The sequence below is a fragment of the Bidens hawaiensis genome, unplaced genomic scaffold, assembly GCF_021521415.1.
Source record: "Bidens hawaiensis isolate Kalapana, Puna unplaced genomic scaffold, B.hawaiensis_p1.1 tig00027759_1, whole genome shotgun sequence".
Taxonomy (NCBI): domain Eukaryota; kingdom Viridiplantae; phylum Streptophyta; class Magnoliopsida; order Asterales; family Asteraceae; genus Bidens; species Bidens hawaiensis.
This window is the reverse complement of record NW_027494495.1, coordinates 170,510-197,711: the sequence shown is the minus strand read 5'-3', so window position 1 is coordinate 197,711 and position 27,202 is coordinate 170,510. Positions and strand designations below refer to the sequence as shown.

General features: G+C 42.3%; 2 protein-coding genes across 2 annotated transcripts; one reads left to right on the top strand and one right to left on the bottom strand.

Annotated features, from left to right (window-relative positions):
• Positions 1-16,924: 16,924 nt before the first annotated feature.
• LOC143575816 (uncharacterized) lies at positions 16,925-17,296 on the bottom strand. The gene has a single exon (XM_077060085.1). The coding sequence runs from the start codon at positions 17,294-17,296 to the stop codon at positions 16,925-16,927; it is 372 nt and encodes a 123-aa protein (XP_076916200.1).
• A 3,859-nt stretch (positions 17,297-21,155) lies between these two features.
• On the top strand, positions 21,156-22,135 carry LOC143575820 (uncharacterized). Its single transcript, XM_077060090.1, has one exon. The coding sequence runs from the start codon at positions 21,172-21,174 to the stop codon at positions 21,982-21,984; it is 813 nt and encodes a 270-aa protein (XP_076916205.1). The 5' UTR covers positions 21,156-21,171; the 3' UTR covers positions 21,985-22,135.
• Positions 22,136-27,202: the final 5,067 nt, after the last annotated feature.

Genomic DNA, 27,202 nt, shown 5'->3' with positions numbered 1-27,202 from the left:
AGTATGAGAAAACATAATTAATTGACATGTGTTAAGTAGGGACCAAAGGAAAAATGATATAAAAGTAACAGTACACATTTTCTCTATTCACATGCAAATTATATGTTAATTCCTCAATTATTTTTAAACGTCTATAACTTTTTCATATAATATTTAAAAAAAAATTCACTATAATAACAAGTGTTTTTTTATCTTTCATATGAGTATGATTATGTTATATAAAAATAATCAGTATGGTCTTACTCTTACTGAATTTAAAAAAAAATTCACTATAATAACAACGAGTTTTCTATGGTCTTACTCTTACTGATGTAAGCATAAAAAAGGTTAATTTGTATGCTTTGGGCACTTACCTAGCAGAGCAGTAGGAAGACGAAGCACGTCTGTCTGTCACGACGAAAAACTGTGGTGGTGTTGTGAGGTGAAGCCGGAAGCCTGAGTCACCACGAAAATGGAGTTGATGAGATAAAAGGCGGTGGAAATGTGTGGCTGGCTGTAAATGAATAGTGATTTTGTGAAAATGTTATGTTAGTTTTTAATATATATATATAATGCTTGAATAAACCTTTGCTGGTGTGATCATTTACAAAAAATTTATTGAATATTAATAAAGGCAACCAACATATAATATCATTTGGATCCTAATTTATACATTCCGGGAATGATCGTTGCAAAGAGAGGAGTTCAGGACTCAAGAATACAAAAAAAAAAAAAAAAAAAAAAAAAAAGGGACATCATATGAGTAAGCTATAAATGTTCAAAATATATGATAGATTTAGCGATGGCAAGGCCGTTGCATAACATAATTCACGACAACTCTTCAAAACGTATATTCAAATATTACCCTCAAAATTATGTCTTGAAATATACAACGAGATTAACGATGTGACAAAATTAGCAACGAGTTATCCAATGTTAACTTGTCCAACGAGTTTTCCATAGCCGAACAGTCTCTTCCTCATTCATCAAATTTCTCTTTGATTCAGTAATATGTGACTATCTATCACAAATCACAAGTGTGGCAATATCATTTTGTATGGGTAAGTGTTGAAAAAAATAACATACGAGTGAATGATATTGCTATGCGATCAAGCAAAATTCCACACATGGATTTTTTTAAGACAAAATTCCCCGCATAGATGCTTTAAATTATTAGCCCAACGTTATATTACGAAACATGTAAATAAAACTCACAACAGTGTTTGAAAAAACATCTCATGTATATATGTACCACCATTCTGTCTTATTTAGGCTTTATCTTCAACTCTCACTACAACAAATCTGCCCTATCCCGACAACAATTTCCATACTTTTCCCGACAACATGTAGTTGGTATAAATCTAAATTTTTTATCCCGACGACATGTTGTCGGGATAAGTGTCGTCGGAGTAGCCACGTCCCGAAAAAAAAACAAAAAATGTTTCCCAACAACATGTCGTCGGCATAAGTAATGCAAAAAACATTTTTAAGAAAATGTTCTATTCTTTATTAAAATGAAAAAAAAATATTTTAAATATATATTAAAATCTTATCCCGACAACATGTCGTCGGAATAGTGATATGAATAAAATATTATTAAAATCTTATCCCAACAACATGTCGTCGGAATAGTGATATGAATAAAATATTATTAAAATCTTATCCCAACAATATGTTGTCGGGATAGTTAACTGAATATAATAATATTAAAACCATATCCTGACAATTTGACTTTGTTGTTGTTGTTGAAGTTCGGCTTTTAAACTTTCATGCCAATCTTGTTGTCATGATCCGGAGGAAGAACCAATTTTAGGTATAATAGGCTGTGTTGCCCTTCTTGCAATTTGTCCAATTCCCCGGAGACGCCTGCGTGATTCACCGAAAACATTTCGAAAAGCTTCTGAATTGCAATAATCATCCGATACATCTTTAAGATAATGTCATGATTAGATTTTTGACATATGAGTCGGTAATGTGTCTCTAAGCTTTAAAAAAAATATAGAGAAAGAAGATGATTATTTAATATTGTCTTAAATATGTCTTAATTTAAAGGGTAATTTGTTAAAAAGACTATTTAATTACTCTCACGAGTTTGGAAAGTTCATTTCACTATGGGCCTCTAGAATGGTTGACCAGGTCTGTTCCCTTTGACCCGGCCCATTTTTTTACCTAGTAAATTTTGTGCCCCCCCCGGTAGAGAATTTACGGATCCGCTTTTGTATGTATGTATGTATCTATGTATCTATGTGTGTAACAATATCTATGTAACATCTCTATGTATGTACGTATGTAACCATCTCTATGTATGTATGTATGTATGTATGTAACCATCTCTATGCATGCATGCATGTATGTATGTATGTATGTAACCATCTCTATGTATGTATGTATGTAACCATCTCTATGTATGTGTGTGTGTATATATGTATGTATGTATGTATGTAACCATATGTATGTATGTATGTATGTATGTATATATGTATGTATGTATGTATGTACGTATGTAACCATCCCTATGTATGTATGTATGTATGTAACCATCTCTATGCATGTATGTAACCATCTCTATGTATGTATGTATATATGTTTGTGAAGAGGTATGTACCCGCCTCAACACCAAGCAAGGCGGGTCAACCCACAAGATAAAGACATTATGAAGGCACAAAGCCAAAACCCAGGCGCATCGCGCATACAAAACATGCTCAGGCATCATATGCTCGCGCATCACATATGCGCGCGGCGCATATCGCATGCTCTTGCACATCACATATGCTCGCGCGTCACATATGCGCGTGGCGCACCAGCGCCCGGCGCATATCACACGCTCGTGCATATCACACCTGCGCATGAAATATCTGCGCGTGAGAATAAAAAGAAGACTTCGCGCATCCTCAGGATGGGCGCATATCACACGTACACATAATCAACCTTGTCCTTATCCAAATCAGGATCAGGGCAACCTTGATTGTGCACGTCAGACAATCTTCCAGAAGGCATCTTTTTAAGGAGTAAGAATATGCTGATGTTGACAGCTGCCAAATAAAAGGTCGACAACTCAGCATGACACATGTGCTACCACATGATTACAACCAACGAGAAAGCGCCAGGTGTCCCAGAGGACACGTGGCGCAGTGCGGTTGGAAGAGGCCAACGAGGCTGAGCCCAACCAGTGGAAACCCTAGCACTATATATACAGCATCAACTCCACTTTGATGAGAGATTCATTCACACTCAATCATTGACAGTTACAAGCAGTGATATCACATTCAATCATATTGAATTGTATTCACTCACAGTCAGTTACAGAAAACGCACAGTCACATAATCAAGAGTATTCAGCGATTCAGCAATACTCTTGAGATTTCACTGACTCACACTTTATTATCTTCTCCACAAAGATACTGATTCTCACGCCGGAGGGTTACCCCAAAGAGGACCCCTCTGTCCCTTTCTGAGGGGTAAGTAACGGCGCTGTTCATTTTGTAGGTGGAAGAACACGGATTCAAAGGAACCATCGGTGAAACAGTTTAATCATACCCGAGGAAAGTAGATCTGCTACCAGTGAGTAGATCCACGTTTCTTCATTGGCGCCATCCACTGTTACAAACGGCAATCAGATCTCATCCAGATCTACAAAAAAAAAAAATCAATCACCATGGTTTCTGGAGTTCGTAACGTTGATCAAGCTCTGGAGGATATTGAACGTGAGGGTGTTAACGACGGACAGCAGGTTCTGAGGGTCCCGCGTGATTCTACGCGTACCACCAGCAACCGTCCCTTCGTCACAACCCCTCACGGCCAGACTGAAACTCCTCCAGACGATCACACGTTACAAAATATGGCCGGCGCGAAGCTGAAAGGACCAATGGGTCCAGAAGATGAAGCAAATGATCCGAATGAATGGCTCATAAACGAGCAGCGGCGTCTGATTGAAAAGTACAACGACATGGTCAAGTAGAAGAAGCTAGCCGACCAAGCACAAAGGCAAGCTTTTGATAAGCAGACTACAAAGAGGCCGCGCGCGCCGGAAGAGGGACATTCTGTTCACACTGCACACACTGAGTTCAGTGATGAAGAAGTGCATAGCATGAGGAAGACACGGGATACTCATGCAGGAGGCTCACAGCTTCGCGCGCCTGTGAACATGGCGCCTGGAGCCAGAGCAGATCTGGATCTGCACATGCCGTACAGCCCACCGATCAGAGGGCAAGTGGACGTAACCACGCCCTATAGACCAGCCATCCTGGTAAAACACTCAAAGTTTACAGCGCGCATCGCGCAGGCTCCCATCCAGCACAAGACAAAGATGCCAAGTGGTCTGGGCAAATATGATGGCACAACAGATCCAGATGACTTTTTGCAAGGTTTCTATAACACGGGAAACCTAGAGAGCTGGACGATGCCAACATGGTGTCATATGTTTGCTCGCTGCCTCACGGGCGCAGCGCGGGTATGGTTCGAGAGCTTGCCGACAGGGCAAATTGATGGGTTCGAGGAACTATTAGAAAAGTTCCAAGCCCACTTCGTACAGCAGCGCAGGCACACGCGCGATCCTGATGACATCATGCACTGCATACGCAGGAATGATGAAACGATTGAAGATTACATCACTCGTTTCAATCAGGAATCCCTGGCAATCGGGGGCATAACCGAGCAGCTCCTGCGCGTGGCCTTTATACAAGGCGCGCGCAGTGACCAACTCCGCCGGGCTCTTGTAAGCAAAGATGGTATGCCCACCACGTGGGCCAAGTTAATGGAGGCATCGCGAGTTTTCGCGAGAAATGAGAAACAGATTGCCCAAGATAGGGCAAGAGAAAGAGCGCATCAGGCAGAATCACCGTGCAGCAAAGATAAGAGGGCCAAACAGAACTCTGTATGGTCCAGGTTGCAGCCAACAAGTTTTTCTTCCGCGGAAAAACAAGCGCAACCAACCTCACCACAGCCCCAAAAAGAAGTTCGTAATCGCGGGGAGGGTGACAAGAGGGAGGGCGGTAGAGATCCTAGCAGACCTTTGCCAAGAATATGGACGCCCCTCACTAAAACACCTTCACAGGTGTTAAGTACTGAGAATGTCCAATTCAAGCCCCCCAAACAACTACACTACAAGGGACCGCAAAACAGTGGCAAATATTGTGAATTTCACAGGTCCCCGGGCCACAACACCGACGCATGCCATCATTTAAAGGATGCGATCGAGAAGGATGTAAAGTCGGGCAGGCTGGCTCACTTGGTAAAAAACCAAAGAATAGAAGATGAGCAACCGGAGGGAGCCTCTGCCAGCAAGAAGTACAAAAGAATCTGTGTGGCTGAGGGGGGACGACAAGGGCAGACGTCAAGAAAGAGAAGCGCGCAAATCCACGGAGATTGGCGCGAGCAGCAAGTCATCTTCCCAAGAATCAGGGGAGGCCCTTCAATAAGCAGTCCTCTCGTCATTACCACACACATTGCTCATTACGAAGTGTCAAAGGTCCTGGTGGACACTGGAAGTGAATCTGACATTATGTATGAGCAGTGTTTCAGAAAGTTAGACCCGGCAGACCAAGCGCGGCTCGAAATTGTGAACGCACCAATATGTGGTGTCTCAAATGAAATCATACATCCCCTAGGCCAGATTCAGTTTGAACTAACTATGGGGGATGATGAGCACAAGCGAGCCGAAGTTGTCAACTTCTTGGTCTTGCCCACCACGTCATGCCACAATATGATCCTGGGTAGGGGAACGATTGCCCAATTTAATGCTGTACCGTCGCCAGCGCACGGCGCATTGGGGATCCCTACACCAACAGGCGTAGCATTTGTTTACCGCGATCATTTGTGCGCAGTGACAAGCACGCCGCGGGAAGGGAGAATGAAACTTACAATGGCTGACAATGCGCCAGAGAAGTGGATTTTAAACCCAAAATTCCCAGATCAAACGGTCACAATTGGCGCTACCATTTCAGACGAAACGAGATTGAGAATGAAAAAGTTGCTTACAAAATACACGTCGGTTTTCGCGTGGCAACACTCCGATATGACGGGGGTCCCGCGAGACTTGGCGCAACATTCTCTTAACACGTTTAAGTCGGTGGAGCCAATTGCACAGAAAAAGAGAATCATGGGGGATGAAAAGGCGAAGGCCATGAATGAGCAAGTGGAGGACCTGTTGCGCGCAAACATCATCCGCCCAATTCGATACCAGACATGGGTAGCCAATCCTGTGATGGTAAAGAAAAGCAACGGGTCATGGAGAATGTGTATTGACTTCAAGGACCTCAACAAAGCATGTCCGAAAGATTGTTACCCCCTCCCAAACATCGACGCAAAGGTGGACTCCGTGGCGCCATTCAAGCTCAAATGTTTCCTGGATGCCTACAAAGGCTATCACCAGATTCAAATGGCACCACAGGATGAAGACAAGACGGCCTTCAGAACCGACAAGGGTGTTTTTTGTTACACAAAAATGCCCTTTGGTTTAAAAAATGCGGGCGCAACCTATCAGAGACTTATGGATTCGGTTTTCAGTGAACAAATCGGAAGAAATCTAGAAGTCTACGTCGATGATTTGGTGATCAAGAGCAGGGAGGAGAGACAAATGCTCAAAGACATCGAGGAAACCCTTCAGCGCCTAACGGAGGTTAACATGAAGCTCAACCCGAGCAAATGTACTTTCGGCGCAGAAGAGGGGAAATTTCTTGGTGTAATGGTCACTAAGGATGGTTTCAAGGTGAACCCTGAAAAGGTGGAAGCCATCCTTGACATGCCTTCACCATCCACCATGAAAGAGGTTCAGAAGCTGAATGGTAGATTGGTGTCAATCAACAGGTTCCTTGCGAACCACGCCAGCAAATCTACTCCATTCGTTAACACCTTGAGGAACTGTTTGAAGAAGAGCCAATTCAAGTGGACGCCTGAGGCTGAGCAAGCTTTCACTGAGATAAAAGAATGTCTCATTAAATTGCCAGCGCTCACAGCTCCACTTCCTGGCGAGACCCTTACATTGTACCTGTCAGCTGGAGACCGCGCGATCGGCGCAGTATTATTGGTGGATCGCAAGGGGATACAAACGCCGATATACTATGTGAGTCGGGTGCTCACAGACCCTGAGACGCGCTATTCCATAATGGAAAAGTTAGTTTTGTCACTAACACACGCGTCGCGCAAGCTCCATAGATACTTCAATGGTCATCCTATTGAAGTTCTGACTGGTTACAACATCCAGCAAGTCTTGCGACGCCCCGCGCTCTCCGGAAGGCTGACAAAGTGGGCGCTGGAATTAGGTGAACACACGATCACTTATAAGCCCCGTCCAGCGATAAAGGGTCAAGTTTTGGCGGATTTCATCACGGAAATCCCAGACGGAAAGATTGAAGAAGCTCAGCGCGAGGTAGATCCTCCGCGAGCAAATGATGAAGAAGATGTTTGGAGGCTATTCACTGATGGAGCCTCCAACAGCGAAGGGTCCGGCGCAGGCCTCAAACTGATGGACCCTGATAATCGTGAATATACTTATGCTATCAGGTTGGACTTCAAGAGTACCAACAATGAGGCTGAGTATGAAGCCCTGCTGGCTGGTCTGCGCATCGCGCGCAAGTTTGGGGTTAAAAGACTAGAGGCGCATGTTGATTCTTACTTGGTAGCTGCTCAGGTCAACGGCCTATATGACGCCAAGGAGAACACAATGCCTCTGTATCTAGAGCAGGCAAAAAAGCTCGTTGAGCAGTTTGACTTCTTCAGAATCATACACATCTCGCGCAGCGAAAACAAGTCCGCTGACGCGTTGAGTAAAATGGCATCAACTAATTTTGATCACTTTGGCAAAGATGTCAGGGTGGAGGTAATGAGCAGCCCGTCAGTGCAAACGCAATCGGTCCTTGTAATTCATACAACCCCTTCATCCTGGATAACTCCAATAACAGAATTCCTGATGAAGGGGAAGTTACCGGACGATCGCGCACAGGCGAGAAAGATAAGACACAAGGCACAGAACTATGAATTACTTGATGGTACATTATATCGGCGCTCTTATCTTGGACCGCTCATGAAGTGCCTGGATGCTGAAGAAGCAACCTATGTGATTAGGGAGATTCATGAAGGAATCTGTGGAATTCACGCTGGCCCGCGCATGGTGGTTGCCAAGGCGATGAGCTCAGGCTACTATTGGCCAGGCATGTACTTGGATGCGCTAAAAGAAATCCAAAAATGCAAGGCATGTCAGAGCTACGCGCCAAACACCATGCGTCCAAAGAACAACTTGATTCCAGTCACCTCCGCATGGCCTTTCCACAAATGGGCCATTGATATTGTAGGGCCCCTGCCGCAAGCGCAAGGGCGAGTGAAATTTTTGGTAGTGGCGATAGACTATTTCACAAAATGGGTTGAGGCCAAGCCACTAGCAAAAATCACAGCTGAGGCGATGAAGCAATTTATCTGGAGCCACATCATTTGCCGTTTTGGCCTTCCCATGGAAATTGTGAGCGACAATGGCAAACAATTCACTGACAGGAAGATATCAAGCTGGCTCAGAGAATTGCACATCAACCAAATCTTCACATCCGTCTACCACCCTCAGGGGAATGGTCAAGTGGAGCGCGCGAATCAAAGTTTGCTAAATGGGCTGAAGAAAAGGTTGGAGGGAGAATCCCATTCTTGGGTCGAAGAGTTACCGAATGTCCTGTGGGCGCACAGGACATTAAGCAAAACTAGCAATGGCGAATCCCCGTTCAGCCTAACCTATGGGACAGAGGCTATGATCCCAGCAGAAATTGGATGCCCATCCCATAGGGTACTCATGATGAGCAAAACTGATAACGAGCGCGAAAGAAGATTGGACCTTAACTTGCTTGAAGGGCGCAGAGAAGCGGCTATCATTAATGAAGCCAGATACAAGAAAAAGCTGGAAAAATATTATAATCAGCGCGTTAAAGAATGCCACTTCAAGAAAAATGATTTTGTCCTTCGAAACAATGAAGCTAGTCGCGCAATACCCCCAGGAAAAATGTCCCCCAATTGGGAGGGACCTTATCAAATTTCAGAAGATTTGGGGAAAGGCGCGTACGCTTTAAAAGATTTGAATGGAAAAAAGATACCGCGCTCGTGGAACGCGGCACAACTTAGAAAATGCTTCATGTAAAAGTTCAAATTTGTAATCAAGGCTTTTAAGCCATCATGAATGATGATTCGCGCGATCTTTCAATATTTGTCGCGCTATCTTTCAATATTTGTTCTATTACCTTTGCATACATGTTTCACACTTCCTTTATTAAATTGGAACAATATGACAACACTATATTGACTTCAAAACAAAATAAAGCGAAGTAAAACATACATGCGCGAGCCTTAGCTCAAACGCGTTAACGAGTCTTAACTCTAAAACGTCAGGGCCTTAGCCCAAACTTACGAGCCTTAGCTCAAACACGTTAATGAGTCTTAACTCTAAAAACGTCAGGGCCTTAGCCCAAAACAAAGAGCCTTAGCTCAAAACACTCACAAACATCCATCTTACATCCCGCGCAGCCTGATCATAAAAATCCTTAAACACAACTAAGGCAAAGTACATGCCATATCATGTTAAGGTCTCAGGTCGAGGCCGCGCGCGGAATCATAGTGGATATCTGAGTAACACAAGCTGACATGTAATGGCTAAACTCATACTTCCATACCGCGCGACAACGACGCGCGAAAAAGAAAATAACGAAAAGTTAGCGCGCATGTCAGCATGAGCAAGATACGGCGAGAACCACAAACAAAATAGAACAGAGGTTAAGTGAATAATTCCCATACAACCTCGTTCTTATTTTAACGTGCAAGCATATCTTATATCTATACAACCAAACATGAGGAGATGAATGGAAATGCGCAAGATATGAAAAGGAGAGAACAAGTTTCATTCCATTGGATCGAAATTTACAAGTATGATGAGTTACAAATTACAAGTATAAAAAATAAATATACAAAATTTGATGAAGGGCTTCTCAAGTCTCCACATCGACGTCAGCCGCTTCATCACCCTCATCATCTCCCGCAGCATCTGGCGCGGTCTGCTCCTCATCCCCGAACTGACCATAGTCAAGTTCTTCCTCCTCATTGGAGTCTTCGATCACAACGGTGTCAGGAGCAGATTCTTTCGCCGCGCCAGAGCCGCTGGCAGGGCCAACATCCCCCGCGCCACCATCATCGCCACCAGCCCTCTCGCAATCATCAAGCAACTTCTTTAGCGCGCCGAGGTCGGGCTGGTCAGCAAGCGCAGCTATCTATAAATCATTAGAAAAGTAATGAGTACAAAACACTTAGAAAAGTTAGTCAAGAAAAACTCATTATGATCAAGGTACCTGCATAAGGATGGGGATGGGAGTATTCATATACTTTTCCCCCACCGCGGCCATGTCCGCGCAGGCCGCATCGCTCTTGTAAGGGTACTCGGATGGGTTCTTCCTCAACATGCCATATTCATACCCATCCGTAAACCCTTCAGCTCGGCCCACCAAACGCGCGGCGGCATTGCAGTCCATCACAAGGGCTTGAAACTCGGCGGAATATTTCATCGCCAAAGCGCAGCGAGCCATGCCCTGTGACACCAGCCATTGGCGATCCTGCGCGAGGCCAGCAACAGACGTCTCGAGGGCAGGAACCTGAGAGTTTAATAACTCAACAGTTTCCTTAGTCTTTTTTAGTTCCTCCTTATCAGACGCTGCTGCCGCCAAAATTTTTTCTTTCTCCGCCTGCGCAGCACCAAGTGCTTCCTGGCTAGACGCCGCCGTCGCTAAGGCCTCATCTCTATCGGCCTGCGCGGCCGCCAAATCCCTTTTCAGGCGCGCAACCTCGCTCTCCAGTGATGATTTCTCAGTGATACTCTGGACGATAGCTTGGTCACGCGCCTCGGCCTGCTGTTCCAAGACACGCACTCTGCGCGCGTACTTGGCAACTTCGGCCTCCGCCAACTGCTGCTTCTCCCGCGCAGCTTGGAGCTCATGCCCGCGCTTGATGTATGCGGTGTTGGCACTTGCTCGGTTTTCACTGAGCTCCACCTGGAGTTTCTCAGCTCGCGCGCGAGCATCAGACAGGTTCCAGGCGGCCACCTTAGCCTCTCGCTGAGCTTCCACAAGAGCGTCGCGTACTTTAATATAATCACGACGAAGCTCTTGGGAAGCAGCGAAGAAAGCCGACCCAGCGAAAACATGGTCGTTCAGCAAGTCCGAGCGGGTGCGCTCCTCCTGATACCTCCTTTCAGTAGGAGGCACGGCATGAGCCCAGAAGTCCTCGCATACGCCCATGGATTGAAAGGAACTCTCTTCATTAATATTCCATCTCGGGCGGTAAACGTGGTCACCTTCCTGCAAAAACACAAGAAAAGTTCTAAGTCATAAAACATACTTATATGGAGATACGCGCAGCGGACCAACAAATCATACCTGCGGGGATGAAGCAGGAAAGTCAGCGCCAGCCCCACCAGAAGTCTGCGCTGCGAACACTTGCGGCATCGCAGGGCTGGCGCGGTCTCCCAAGGAGTCTTCAACTTGAACCCCCTCGTCCTCCTCGTCTTCTTCAACAGGCCTCTTCTCCTGCGACCTGGAAGGCTCCAAACCAGCCTCGCGGGGAGGGCTGCGTGCAGGAGGAGGCGAGGGAGGTCTCGACGCCGCCAGTTCGGCGCGCAATACGGTTTCCTGCTCCTTGGTAATCCCAATAAGGGGAGACTCAGCACTAGCAGGAGCAGGACCAGAACCAGCGGCGCCGGCAGCGGCGCCAGGAGTATCACCAGCAACTGTTGCGCCAGCTACAACTCCTATGAATAAATAAACAAGGAAAAATTGTTTATGACTGACTCCAAAGGGAAAAATTCAGAAGACATATGTGCAAAACTTACCTTGGCGCAATTCTGTTCGCGCATCGAACATCGCCATAAAATCCATTCTACCCTTTTCAGAGGGTAGAACAGGGGATTTCGATGGAGTCCCCGGCGCAGCCGTGGCACCTTGTGGCGCCTTCGGCTGATCTGTTACCGTCCCTGCCTCTGCAAACATTTAAAGGACCAAAGGTTTAGTAACAATTCAGCCAGATGAAGATAAATAAAGTATACCTGTTGCAGGCGCGGCACTACTTCTCTCTTCAGCCGCGCGAAAGGAGGAGGCGACGCCACCATACCTCAAGTGGACAGGAGGTCTGCCCACTCTCACAGGCAGAGAAGCTAAAGAAACCTTTGTGGTAAACACCTGGGTTTCCTTACGTCCCTTCGTTTGAGCATGGGGATGAGCGACAGGGGTGTCATCTTTCTTCTGTTTCTTACTGGCCCCTGCGCCAGATTTCCCCTTAGCTTTGCGCTTTAGTAGGGGCGCCTCCTCTTCCTCCTCCTCCTCTTCCGCGAGCTCTAGCTCGTAGTTTTCAAGCGCATCTACAAAAACAAGCGACAGAACTGTTAATAAACTTGGGTATTCTAAAGGAATGAGCAGAAGTGCGAAGGCTTACCAGGCGCGTCACCGTCAAAGTCAAAATCCAGATCTACTGGGATGAACAGGTCATCGAAGCGATCCGGGAAACCAACCTCCCCAGCGCCAAGTTCGACGGAGCCGCCCTCCACATGTTCATCATAAGCGGCAAGGATGTAATCCTTGGTGACTGCGCAAAGCCAAGTTAAATGATATCAGCAAAAGAACGATGTTCGCAAAAAAAAAGAAAAAAAAAAAAAAAAAAACTTACACAACCCGTCGACTTGGATAACGGGCTCAAGCGCGCTGTCGGCCCAGAGCCTGCTCATGCCGACCCCAACCAGCGCCTCCTCGCAAATTTTCTTCGCGGGGGATGGTTCGGCGGTCAGTTTCTTAACCCATGCGCCAGTTGGGTTCTTGAGGACACCCTCATCCGCAGGCGCAGAAGTGATGGAGCGCATGGTCATACGGATGGGGATCACACCGGCCTTAATGTAAAAAAACCTCTCAGACCAGTCATGAAGGCTCTTGAATGAAACAGTGGAGCACTTCACCTTCTGACTGCGAGGAATAAAAGAGATCCAATTGTCTTGGATCTTGGCCTTATAAAAATACTGAAAGCGCCGAGGAGTGGGTTCCTCGCGCTGGGATTTGCACATGAACTCAAAGTGAGTCACGCGCACGAGTCCAAACGGATGGACTTGGGATATGTGAATCCCATAGAACTTCAGCAGTGCACCCACAAACCTTGTCATCGGGAGACGAAGGTTGCAGTGGGTGAAAAAGTGGCTATATAGAGATATATAGCCGGCAGGCGGGTCCGCCGCCGTTTGCCCGGACCTAGGCAACATGCAGCCAAACAGGGTGGGAAAGCCCTGAGAGGTGATGAGGTTGTCGAGATCTGCCTGCTTCAATTTGCAGGGGATTTCATTCCACCTTTTGGTGGCCTTGGTCCTCCCTACTTCCTCCGATGTGGTCTCAACAACCTTCTTCCCCTTCCCCTTTTGCTTCAATGTCGACATCACCACAGATTTCACACGGCGTCTTCGAGAGGCAACGGAGGTGATTGAAGGGCTAGACGAGTATGAACTATCAGACATACAACTGTAATAGCCGATAATCGAGGATTCGAATCGATGTAAACACTCAAATCAGAATGTGGAAGCAGAAATTTGAATTTAAGCAACAATGAAGATGAAGATAAAAATTTCCTAAGGGCCTGCTTTTATAGGCCCAGGAGAGAGAAATGTGGCAGCTGATCGGACTTCACGCGCCCCCACTCGCAGGGGCAAGCCAAAGAAGGCGTGACACGTGTCCCTAACAGCTGTGTGACGGGACAAAAAGATGTAACCGACCTGCCACGGAACAGAGACGCGCCCCCACTCCCAGGTACTAACCAATGCGAGTGCGACACGTGTTCAAGACAGCTGTGTGATGGGACGTGAAAGGCAACTGTAGCACCTCGAGCACACGAAACGTCTGACACGTTTACGGCGCACGTCATCACCAACCAACCACGTGTTTGGACCTTTCGTTTTGCAACCAAATGGATAGAACTTCGCGCGACGATGGAAACAACCAAGAAAACGACAAAACCCCCTATAAAAGGACAACTCAGTGAGTCTAATATCTATCTTACCACGCTCGCGCAAGATAAGACACACATTAGACTGGGGGGGCTTGAAGAGGTATGTACCCGCCTCAACACCAAGCAAGGCGGGTCAACCCACAAGATAAAGACATTATGAAGGCACAAAGCCAAAACCCAGGCGCATCGCGCATACAAAACATGCTCAGGCATCATATGCTCGCGCATCACATATGCGCGCGGCGCATATCGCATGCTCTTGCACATCACATATGCTCGCGCGTCACATATGCGCGTGGCGCACCAGCGCCCGGCGCATATCACACGCTCGTGCATATCACACCTGCGCATGAAATATCTGCGCGTGAGAATAAAAAGAAGACTTCGCGCATCCTCAGGATGGGCGCATATCACACGTACACATAATCAACCTTGTCCTTATCCAAATCAGGATCAGGGCAACCTTGATTGTGCACGTCAGACAATCTTCCAGAAGGCATCTTTTTAAGGAGTAAGAATATGCTGATGTTGACAGCTGCCAAATAAAAGGTCGACAACTCAGCATGACACATGTGCTACCACATGATTACAACCAACGAGAAAGCGCCAGGTGTCCCAGAGGACACGTGGCGCAGTGCGGTTGGAAGAGGCCAACGAGGCTGAGCCCAACCAGTGGAAACCCTAGCACTATATATACAGCATCAACTCCACTTTGATGAGAGATTCATTCACACTCAATCATTGACAGTTACAAGCAGTGATATCACATTCAATCATATTGAATTGTATTCACTCACAGTCAGTTACAGAAAACGCACAGTCACATAATCAAGAGTATTCAGCGATTCAGCAATACTCTTGAGATTTCACTGACTCACACTTTATTATCTTCTCCACAAAGATACTGATTCTCACGCCGGAGGGTTACCCCAAAGAGGACCCCTCTGTCCCTTTCTGAGGGGTAAGTAACGGCGCTGTTCATTTTGTAGGTGGAAGAACACGGATTCAAAGGAACCATCGGTGAAACAGTTTAATCATACCCGAGGAAAGTAGATCTGCTACCAGTGAGTAGATCCACGTTTCTTCAGTTTGTATGTATGTAACCATCCCCATGTATGTATGTATGCAACCATATCTATGTATGTATGTATGTATGTATGTATGTAACTATCTCTAAAATGATTTTAAAGAAAAGAAAAAATAAAATATAAAGTTTCGTTGGGATAGGGTAGTTAATTTTTTATTATTTTATTTTAATTTAAGATGATTTTAAAGAAAAGAAAAAATAAAATATAAAGTCTCTATCCCGACAATATGTCGTTGGGATAGGGTAGTTAATTTTTTTATTTTTTTATTCTAATTCAAGATGATTATAAAGAAAAGGAAAAATAAAATATAAACACTCTATCCCGACAACATGTCGTTGGGATTGGGTAGTTACTTTTTTATTATTTGATTCTAATTTAAGATGCTTTTAAAGAAAAGGAAAAATAAAATTTAAACACTCTATCCCGACAACATGTCGTCGGCAAAAGAATCGAGTCAAAATTTGGTTTGGTCAAAGTTGGTCTCGCGAATTAACGATTGACACTTGTAACGAATTCTGGGATTTTCTATCCCGACAACATGTCGTTGGGATAGAGTTAGCTATACCGACAACATCATGTTGTCGGGATAGGTTTCGTCGCAAAAAGACCAAATTCTTGTAGTGTCTAAAAACGTGTCTAAAAGTATGTTATATCTTTCATCCTTCCTCTATCAGATAACCCGTTTATGCATAACATCAATCCCTCTCATTCTTCTAAAAAATGTTCAAACCCGGTCTATTTTTTATGCCCGTGAAAACATTAACCTTTTTTCTTCGTTTTTTGAATATTTATTTTTCACATATTTCATCTCATGTCTCAAGTCAAACTAAAACTCACAGCCATTTTATTATAAGACCATGTGTAATTGATTGAGCCTTTTTGTGGGCGTTATGCGACATGTGGCGTCACTTCAACAATGTGGTTTTTTGGCTAAAATATGTGTAGTGGATGGAGCCCTTCCAATATTTACCTCATCATTATTTTTTTTCTTTTTATTTAAAATAATCCAAATAACATTTTATTAAATAAAATAAATAAGTTTTACATTAAAATTGAAAAACAACTAGAAGCTACTCGTCTCTGTCTTCTTCGTTTTCTTCGTCGTTTTCATATACTTCGCCGCCTTCGTCTTCATCGAGCTCATCTTCTCTTTCCTCGTCGCCATCATCATCCCACTTGATAGGTTTTCACCAGGGCCTTCTCCGAAAATAAAAGAAAAAAGAAGGGCATGAGACATGAATACCAAAATGCCTTAAATTACAAACTCAACAAATATAATATGATACGAAAACATAACATATTAAAAACAACGTTTATTCTGTTGGTAAAATATAGGCGTTGCGCCGGCGAGTTGACACGAATTTGGGTGATATCGGCTATGTTTGTTACTACTGAAACTAAACCTAAAAACTAATTTTTTTAAGCTCACATATTCATAAATTAAAAAAACACGGGCGTTGCGGCGAGTCAACGCGAATTCGATTGATACTAGACATGTTCATTATGAGTACAGGAAGTAAACTTAAAAATAATTTCGTTAAATTATCATATTTTAAAAAATAAGAAAAACATACTTAAAAAAACATAGGAATAACTAACCACACGCATAAAAATAAAGAGTAATAATAAAAAAAACTTAAAATATGTTTACAACGGGATTAGATCTCGGGCAAAAAAGCATTTCAGAGCTTATAAAACTCACATCCAGCCACCATACCAAATATTGAATTTTGTTAATATTTGATTTAAATTATATAAATGGGCAGAAAATACACTACATAAAAAAATTTTAAAAACCTATGGGCCTTATAAGGGAGTGGGCTTGGGTCTTGAGCCCTCCCAGCCCTTCCCATGGGCCAGCCTGGTTTTCACATTCGACTCGAATCGGCCAAAACGACAACATGTTGAACCAAATCATTCGTAAAAGCATTATGTATTTCACGTGAAAGCATTCGATAAACATTTTGCACCCTCTTCCAAATAGTTGCTTGAGGTTGTTGTTGTTGTTGTTGGACATTCTCCGGTACATAATGTTGACATATTGCTCTCCTATCGTCTTCTAAAATCATGTTATGCAATATGATATACGTATAAATAGCATTTCTCATGTTTTCCAAAGTCCATGCACGACACGGATTTTTCACGTAATGCCAACGTTGGCGAAGAACCCCGAAACACCTCTCGACGTTCTTTCTTGAAAACTCTTGTACTTTCTTAAAATAGTTTCTCATTTCATCCATTGGGTCTCTAAACAATTTGACAATAATAGAATATTCCGGATATATCTCATCTCGCAAATAGTATCTGTGTGGGTAGAAGTTATCGTTAGCCCGAAACGATGCGACTGGTGCGGCAGCGGAGACGTAATCCTCTACCACGGGCGACACCTCCAACACGTTTATGTCGTTGTTGGACTCGAGGCTGCCAAAGTAGGCCGACCAAACCTAAAGGTCGTATGAAGCGGTCGCTTGAAGACTCATCGTTGGTACGTTCTGGTCACCACATGCATATCGACTTCGCCATGCAGTTGGACAGTTACCCCACTTCCAATGCATGTAATTATACTCTCGATCATGCCGGGTAAACCATGTTCCCTTTCGTGCACTGAGTAAATCCGTTGTAGGTCGCACCAAGTGGGTCTTCTAAGATAACGTTCACCGTATAGTTGTATTATGCCTATTTTAGAATTATTAAATAAAAATATAAACGCAATATAATGTTTTTAAAAGTTTAATAAACGCAATATAAAATTAGATAAATGTCTTGGCAAAATTTCTCCAAGGTGTCTCGTGTCGGTCGTGGTTCCATAGACGATCACGTGTAACACTGACGTACACTTCTAGATATTGGGGAATCCTAAAAACCCCCGCATGTCCCATTTTTTTATTAAAGTAATCATACTCATGCTCCAAATCATTGGCAACACGAAAAAATAAACGTTTAGACTTCCGGAAGCGACGTCTAAACGTATTCGTGTTCTTGTATGTCGGCGAGTCAACAAAATAGCCGTCCATCAAACGCTTGTTGGCGCCCTCACGGTCCCGTTCAACATATTTTCTTCTCAAAACCGGTTGAGTAGGAGAATAAATAGATTGAATATACTTTTCCGCAAGCGTAACCGCACTTGTAATTGTCGCCTCCTCCGCCCCGTCTTCGGCATGTGCTCGTAATTTTGCAAATATCGATCAATGATGTCGGATGAGGAGGGAGCATTCATTTTGTTGGTGTTTTGCATAGAAAGTTTGTAGAGAGAGTTTAAAAATGTGAGGAATTTGTAAATATTGTTTTAGAAAGTTTAGATGTTTGGTTATATATATAGGAAAAACGTGAAGATTTTTTTTTAATAAATTGAGCCGTTGTTAAACGGCTAGATTTGCCCAAAGGGTGGAATTCAAGGCACAAAAAAAGGGTCATCAGAGCTGTGTGGGGAGTCCCCCCCCCCCCCCCCCCCCAAAGCGCCCCGAGGGATGTGTCCTTGGGCATTTTGGGTCGCTTTGAGGGTGAAAAGCACCCCACTACGAAGAATTTTAACAGAAGGCAAAACTAGTAATTAATGTGTTTTTTTGTTAAGGAACTCTCTTGATTTCACTCTATTAAAGTTTTCCCTCTTCTTTCACCAAAAGCCATTCAAACAACAAAGGCAACTCTTGTTTCCACCACACTCCCTCTCTCTACTATCTCTCACACACATACTTCTCATCCTAGAGAGATACAAGTAATCCAACTTTGTAGCTTTTCCACTATTCTCATATTCCTTTCCTTAATGTAGGGGTATGGTACTAAAACCCGGTTCTACGACCCTAAATCTATTATGTTTGGCTTATTTTATTACATGGACTAATACAATGTTATTGGGCTGAGGGGGTTTTGTGGAGGTAACCCTAACTGGGCTAGGCCCATTAGGGTATCATGATGGTGGCCATGAGGCTCTCTATATAAGGAGGTCTCCACCTCCTTGTTAGAGGGTCATGCTCAATAAGAGCCACCACCACTTTTTGTGTCTGTGAACAAGAAATCCTCAGGATATCTTAGCCGTCACCTCCACACCCCCAAAAACCATTGCAGGTCTCAAGCAGTAGAAGAAGAAGATCAAGACGTGGTTCGTTCGTCTCGAAAATCCGTGGAAACATCGTCATGGACCAGGTCAGATTTCATTTCGTGTTTCGACATTTGGCGCCATCCGTGGGACGGCAACGAACTGCCCTTCGATCTTCATCTCGGCTGTCGGATCTCTCCCAGGAAAAACCCAGATCTGGAAGTTTACAGAAAAAAGCTTCAAGGCTTGTTCTTTTAAAGCTCAAAAAGATCCATAGATCTAAAAGAGGCTTCCAGATCTGTGCAAAAAGAAACGGCCTGATTCGAATGATCAGGTCTCCGGATCTGTGATGGTTTTAAATCTGCTCCGGGCTTCAAATCTGTCCAGATCCGATTTACAGATCTAGGTCTAGATTACAGACCTGGATTTTAGGTCTAAAGTTGCAGATCTGACTCTAAAATTGCAGATCCAGAAAGTACCAGACTTCCGCCGCCATGTACGCACGCCCGCGGATTCTCACTCCACAGCCGTGCATGTGCCGCCGCGGAAACCACCATCTGGGCTTTGCGCAAGAGACCTCCGCCATGCACGCACACACGAGTCACCACTCCATCGCCGTGCATGTGCGCATCAGGCCTCGCGCCAAGCGCGCCCCAAACGCGCCAAACTCCAAGGTTGGGAATCCTCATAATATCTCATATGGCTACGTGCCAAGGATGGGAATCCTCATAATATCCCATATGGCTACGCGCCAAACTTCAAGGTTGTGAATCCTCATAATGTCCCATATGGCTACGCGCCAAGGTTGGGAATCCTCATAATATCCCATATGGCTACGCGCCAAACTCCAAGGTTGGGAATCCTCATAATATCCCATATGGCTACGCGCCAAGGATGGGAATCCTCATAATATCCCATATGGCTACGCGCCAAACTTCAAGGTTGGGAATCCTCATAATGTCCCATATGGCTACGCGCCAAGGTTGGGAATCCTCATAATATCCCATATGGCTACGCGCCAAACTTCAAGGTTGGGAATCCTCATAATATCCCATATGGCTACGCGCCAAGGATGGGAATCCTCATAATATCCCATATGGCTACGCGCCAAACTTCAAGGTTGGGAATCCTCATAATGTCCCATATGGCTACGCGCCAAACTTCAAGGTTGGGAATCCTCATAATGTCTCATATGGCTACGCGCCAAGGTTGGGAATCCTCATAATATCCCATATGGCTACGCGCCAAACTTCAGGGTTGGGAATCCTCATAATATCCCATATGGCTACGCGCCAAGGATGGGAATCCTCATAATATCCCATATGGCTACGCGCCAAGGATGGGAATCCTCATAATATCCCATATGGCTACGCGCCAAACTTCAAGGTTGGGAATCCTCATAATGTCCCATATGGCTACGCGCCAAGGTTGGGAATTCTCATAATATCCCATATGGCTACGCGCCAAACTTCAAGGTTGGGAATCCTCATAATATCCCGTATGGCTACGCGCCAAACTTAAGGGTTGGGAATCCTCATACCATATGCTCACGCATATTTCACATGCTTACGCATCACATGCTCACACATATCACTGTCTACGCGCACGCGCATGCAGCATCTGCGCGTGGCGCATAACACAAAACCAAAGTCTACGCGCACGCGCATGTTATTGGGCTGAGGGGGTTTTGTGGAGGTAACACAAAACCAAAGACTAATACAATGTTATTGGGCTGAGGGGGGTTTTGTGGAGGTAACCCTAACTGGGCTAGGCCCATTAGGGTATCATGATGGTGGCCATGAGGCTCTCTATATAAGGAGGTCTCCACCTCCTTGTTAGAGGGTCATGCTCAATAAGAGCCACCACCACTTTTTGTGTCTGTGAACAAGAAATCCTCAGGATATCTTAGCAGTCACCTCCACACCCCCAAAAACCATTGCATGTCTCAAGCAGTAGAAGAAGAAGATCAAGACGTGGTTCGTTCATCTCAAAAATCTGTGGAAACATCGTCATGGACCAGGTCAGATTTCATTTCGTGTTTCGACACTTAACTTTATCTTAAACTCAACAAAGTTAAAAATGATCCAAGAGCTCTTTGGTGCAAGTGCTACTGGACTTGTAAACCAAGACCCAAATCCCTCACCCTCTAATTCTTCTTCCACTACCACCACCACCACAATCACAGACAACCAGAAACTAAGGTGTCCAAGATGTGACTCCTCCCACACAAAATTTTGCTACTACAACAACTACAACCTCACCCAACCCCGCCACTTTTGCAAGACTTGCCGACGATACTGGACGAAAGGCGGGGCTCTTCGCAACGTCTCGATTGGAGGCGGATGCCGAAAAAACAAAAACTGCACCACTAATTCCTTCATCACTGGAAAACTGAAAGCAGCCGTGTCATCCGAACTTGAATCCAATCCCAATAACCCAATTTTATGGTCCACTCCACCACAAACATCTCATCTTCTTTCATTATTCAGAGCCACCCAAAACCCTAACCCTAACCCTAACCCTAATAGTTTCACATCAAATCCATTAACCCACATGATCAAAGATCAAAGCTTTATTGCTAGATCAAACATGGGTGGTTTAGGGTTTGAACCACCTTTAGGTCTTTGCAGTTCTTTATGGAGAAACAATCAACAAGATCATCAAAAGATTCAAAACCAGCATGAAGCCGTTGTTCAAAACACAGCAAACTATTATCATCATGATCAGCCTGCAGTACCCCTGATCTTGGGTAGTAGTAGTATGACTAATTGTACTTCATCTGCTTCAACTATTTTGGATTCTGCTCCGGTTCTTGCAAGTGGTGAGCTAGGGTTCTGGAACCAAACACTGCCGTGGTCAGATCTAGCTGCGAGTAACGGTGCTTATCATTAAATTAAGAATTTGTTTTATTTTATTTTTGGTTTTCGTATTTATGGTTTAGAGGTTATAATATTATAGCTAGGGTTTGTGGTTATAAGTTTAATTGTGGTGATTTGGGGTGTGGTATATGATTATGGTTTGTTAATATCATGTATGTGTGCTTTATTTATAAGGAGTATGAGTTTTCAATTAATTTAAATATATTGTTTTAGCTTTTCTTTATTTCGACTAATTTATCTTCTCATCAATTTATCAAAAATTTACTATAAACTCTTAAGTCAATATCAAATTTACTATCAACTCATCAATTTCTCGCAATTTCATAACATTGCCAATGATATATTTGGTACTTTGTTTTAGTTAGTATGATAAAATAGTATTTGAATAATAAAAAGAGCCAGTATTCCCTAACCCAATATTCATGGTCCAAGTGTTTTGAGACGTGACATTCAAATATTTCATTTTAAAAATAGGAGATTTTTGGTTCAAGTGTTGCTGGTATAAATAGGGGGTTTTAGGCTTGGCTATTTTGAGGGTGTTTGGGATTGCTTATTTTCACCAACTTATAACTTATAATTTTTTGTAAAAGTAATAAGGTATTTGAGATTGTTTATATTGTGAAAAAAAATTCCATAAGTTTCACTTTTGTAACTTATTAACTTAATAAAAAGTTATAAGGAGGCAAAATAAGGAATCCCAAACACCCTCTTTATCACATATGATATGTTTCCCAATTCTATAAGGAGATTTTTGTTTCAAGTTTTGCTTGAATAAAAAATTTTGGGGTTTTATGTTTGGTCATTTTATCACATATGATATGTTTCCCTCTAAAAGTGAAATGAAAATAAATAAATAATCAGATGAGTCAGTCATCCGTAAGTCGTTAGAAATTCAAAATAAAAGGAGTGGCCAAAGGCAAAACACATAGGTAAAAGAGCATTTTCTCTTGGTTAACCCAACATTTTTAGGGTTGATTTGCCTTTTCTGCTTAGAGCACTCGGGGCACCACGTGATGGGTGCTCCATCACGCGTGATGGGTTTTTGAACACCGCCGCCACTCCCTTATCAAGCTTGATGGAGGTCCTTTACGTGATGGCCATCATGCGTGAAAGTGGGTGAAATTCAAGGAAAAGAGCCGTTGGTGGTGATGAAAAAAGTAATTAATGCATGTAAGTATTTATTAAAAAAAACATCACACACCATCACACCACACCACCACCCCTAGTAAAAAACCATCACATGTGATAGATTTAGAGTTGATAATGTGACACCATTTGATTGGGTGAGGTGTGTGATGAATGATGCCATCACATCCACCACCCAGTCCCCCTTAGTGGATGGATGATGGACTAAAAGAGAAGATTCTTGAATTCATTATTGGTAACACGATCTTCAAGATGTAATATTACTTTAAAATTTTAATCCACCAGTATGCTAATTCTGATAGTTTATTGATGCTATTATAAATATTTTAGTTGCTCAATTACATACGTTTGTGGATGAGTTTTTTTTCTTTTCTTAAACGACTGATAATTTTATTAATACCGGCCACTAGCTTGAGGCTAGAATCGGGTGGCATCTTTCAAAAAAGGAGACGGTAGGCTTTAGCTATCTAGCGATGTATGTCTCTCTTTTAATGCAAGCGTATAAGGTTGTCTTTTGCCAATATAATAGACTAGCCCGGATAGCCATGGTTTATTCGTTAGTCGTTCAAAAAAAGAAAACACAAAAAGCCCATAGGTTATAATATATGATAGAATTCTATTATCATTGTAGATAAACTATGAATCAAAATGACACTTAAAATTATATCATGTAGGCCACTCCCAATATGATGCAGACTCTTGTTGCGACATGATTTTTTTTCTACCAGTGTGGATCGCATCTATCAACTTGGCATATTCGGGAGGATTGCTTTAAAATTACTCCATCCGTCCCATTTTAAGTGTCTTAGTTTGAATTTTCAAGTCTTTCTTTTGCAACTTTGATCGTAAATATTTTTATTCGTGTCATATAATACTTGATGAAAATTATATGAATGGATTGGATTTTAAATGTATTTTACATTGATATAATTTTCATTAAGTATTATTGACACGAACAAAAATCTTTACGGTCAAAGTTGCAAAAGAAAGACTTAGAAATTCAAACTAAGACACTTAAAATGGGACGGAGGGAGTATTATATACTCGATCGTATAATATTTTTTTAGCTAATACGCTCCTTTTAAAGTAGTAGTCAGTTTTTTTGGTGAGGCCAGTAAATTTAAGTATTTTTAAAGTGTAGGGTTGAATTTTTTGGGTAGCTAGCAACTATCTAAATCAAATTTAGTAAAGTAGTAAACAAAACCCAATGGCATCTCCGATTTATTTTCAAACGCTCACAAACGCATCACATTATTTTCCACCCATATTTCAAATGTTGGTGTATGAGTAGAGGGGCCTACCAACCACCACTCATCCCGGTGTGTTTTGGGAATCCGGATGCCCTCACAAACGTCCATTTTTTGAAAATGGACGCCACTCGTGCGCCATGTGACATTGTAAACCAAATCTAACAAAAATATAACTTTGTTAACTTTTAGAAAACTTCAAAAGTGTTTGATATTGTGACTTGTTAACTTTTCTAAAAAAGTTTTGAGGTAATATATGGAATCCCAATTCCCAAACACCCCTAAATCTTTATTTGGGCTTTTTATTACAATAAAACTTGTAGGATAATTGGGCCTATTCCTACATAAATATGAACCCAAACCTTTCTAGCCCATATCAATTATGATCATGTAGAATCTGGACTGTGAATGAGTGAATCTGTGATGATTTGAACACCAGACCCAATTCACTTCGCAACCATTTTTCACGTCACAAAAGACACAAAAGGAGTTGCAAATTTACTATGGTAAACCAACCAAACAACTCAGATGAGTTTGGGTTGCAAAAGATAATGAATGTTTATGCAAGTATGACTATGTATTTCATTTGATTTCGTTAGTATATTACGTGTTTGTTACTTTGTTTTAGTTTATACATGTTTATAGGACAAATTATCATGTCCATATTGTTAAATTATTTGTATAAGTTTGATCATTCACAAAACAAAATGAAAGTTGACCAAAGATTGAGAGTATATAATTATTTTGATTATCCTACCCCCATGGTTAATTGGCTGGCCAATGGAAATAACAATAACTGCTTTGCCTTGCCACAACACAATGCATTTTCTCGTATATTCGGTATAAACCGTAACTATTTCAGTTAAGCCGATAACTTGGGGGAAGAGGGGGGGGGGGGGGTCCACACGAATGTAGGTTGGTTTTAGTCTGAATACTCCCAAGTCCCAACAATGTTGAAATAATCAGGTGGGTTGGGCCGAGTTGCATTTGCTGTGAAGTTCCATCCATAAAAAATAAAAATAAAAAAATAAATAATAATAATAATAATAATAAAAAAGAAAAGAAAAGAAAGGTAATAACTTCTTCTAAATGCTGAATTCTTTTCTTTTAACAAAATAATGATAATAAAAAAGTTTATGATAGAGTTGAAATGGGTTCTAACTATTAACCTTATAGGTTAAAACAGGTTTCAACTTGGTCAAACCTGATACTTTTTCCAAACGAACTAGTTCCAACAAGAAATGTTTTGAGTTTTTTTAACCCAAAACCGAAATCAATTCAACCCACTAGACCCAACCTGAACCAGAAAAAAACCCGATTTTAAACCAGTCAAACCCTACCGTTGACCTTTTCAACCCCGAACCCGTCCAGACAAAAAACTAGTTTTTACTTTTGTTGACCCAAACAGGAACCAGTTCCGACCCGCCAAATCCAACCTAAACCGGTCAAACCCGACCCTGACTTTTTCAACAACCAACTCCAACAGGACTCGAGCCGACATCCCTTGAAAAGACGAAACATTATCCCACTCCTTGACAGTGCTAAACCATGGTTTTTGTCGATTTTAAGAACACATATAACAACTAAAAATAATATAAACAATAAATTGTGATCAAGGTAAATGAACACGGATTTATTATGCATATGTATCAACATGATATTGCTAATAATAAGAGTCAACTCGTTGAGCCACGATTGACCGGATTTATGAAAGAGCCGAGTAGGAGCTCAATGGGAGATTTTGAGTCAAGTCAAGTTGACTTGTACAATTTCAAGCTCGAGAACAAGTTAGGTCAAGTAGACTAAACTACCTCGATGAACGAGTTTAGCTGAGTCATGTACTTTTTAAGACTTTTTCCTGTATATATTTTACTTGAATATCTTATTACTTTTGAATGTTGATAGAATGATAATTTAATTGATTATATGATTGCTTCATTTTAGGTTGTTTTTCATTGATTATTTGAATGTTAGTCATTTGGTAATTTTTATTTTAGTTGCTTCAACACGGTGCTACATATGCAAATCAAAGAATTTGAAAACCATTTTAGTAAGATAATTTCAATTTAATTTAAGTCAATAGATTAGTACTATAACTTATGTATTTATAATTTAGTTAAAAATATACAAACCTTGAGTAACCCTACTATAGTATTGAACCATTATTTAGCCCCCGCGATACGACGGGGTAAGATAACGATGATAAAAACTATTTATAAAAGAGCTACCTAATAGTGTTTGTGGCTTGCACTAACATAAGTTATGTGGTATAATATACTCATATATCCATGTTTTACATTATATGACATAGCCTTTTCGAGTAAACAAAATTAATTACAAAATAACTTTGGTTGTGTTTGGCAAGACCTGTTAATATCATTAGCTTGCTATTTCTTGCCATAATGTGTTAAGACCCGTCACAATATGAAGTGCAAGAGCTTATGTTTTGTTTCAACTTTAATGAATGAATATCATTTTAACTCAACATTTCATTAAGTAAATGAGCAACACAGTGGGACCTAGTTAAAAATCACATAAGAAAAAATAATTAAACAAATGATACCTTTTTATAGCAATGAAAGAACATTGGACTTACCTGAAGCACCTAAAGGGTGGCAAATGGTCACTATGACTCTATTGACATTAATCTTTTGTGGATCACATATTTCATGTTTCCTTATACAAACTGTGATGCAAATGCTGGAAAATCAAACAAAATAAAAACAAGTATCCTACAACTTTGACAACAATAATAAAAACAAAAATATTTGCACCTCTCAATGATCTCATGAAGACCAATATCCTTGAAGCGCAACAGCTTTGACCGCAGCTAGTGAT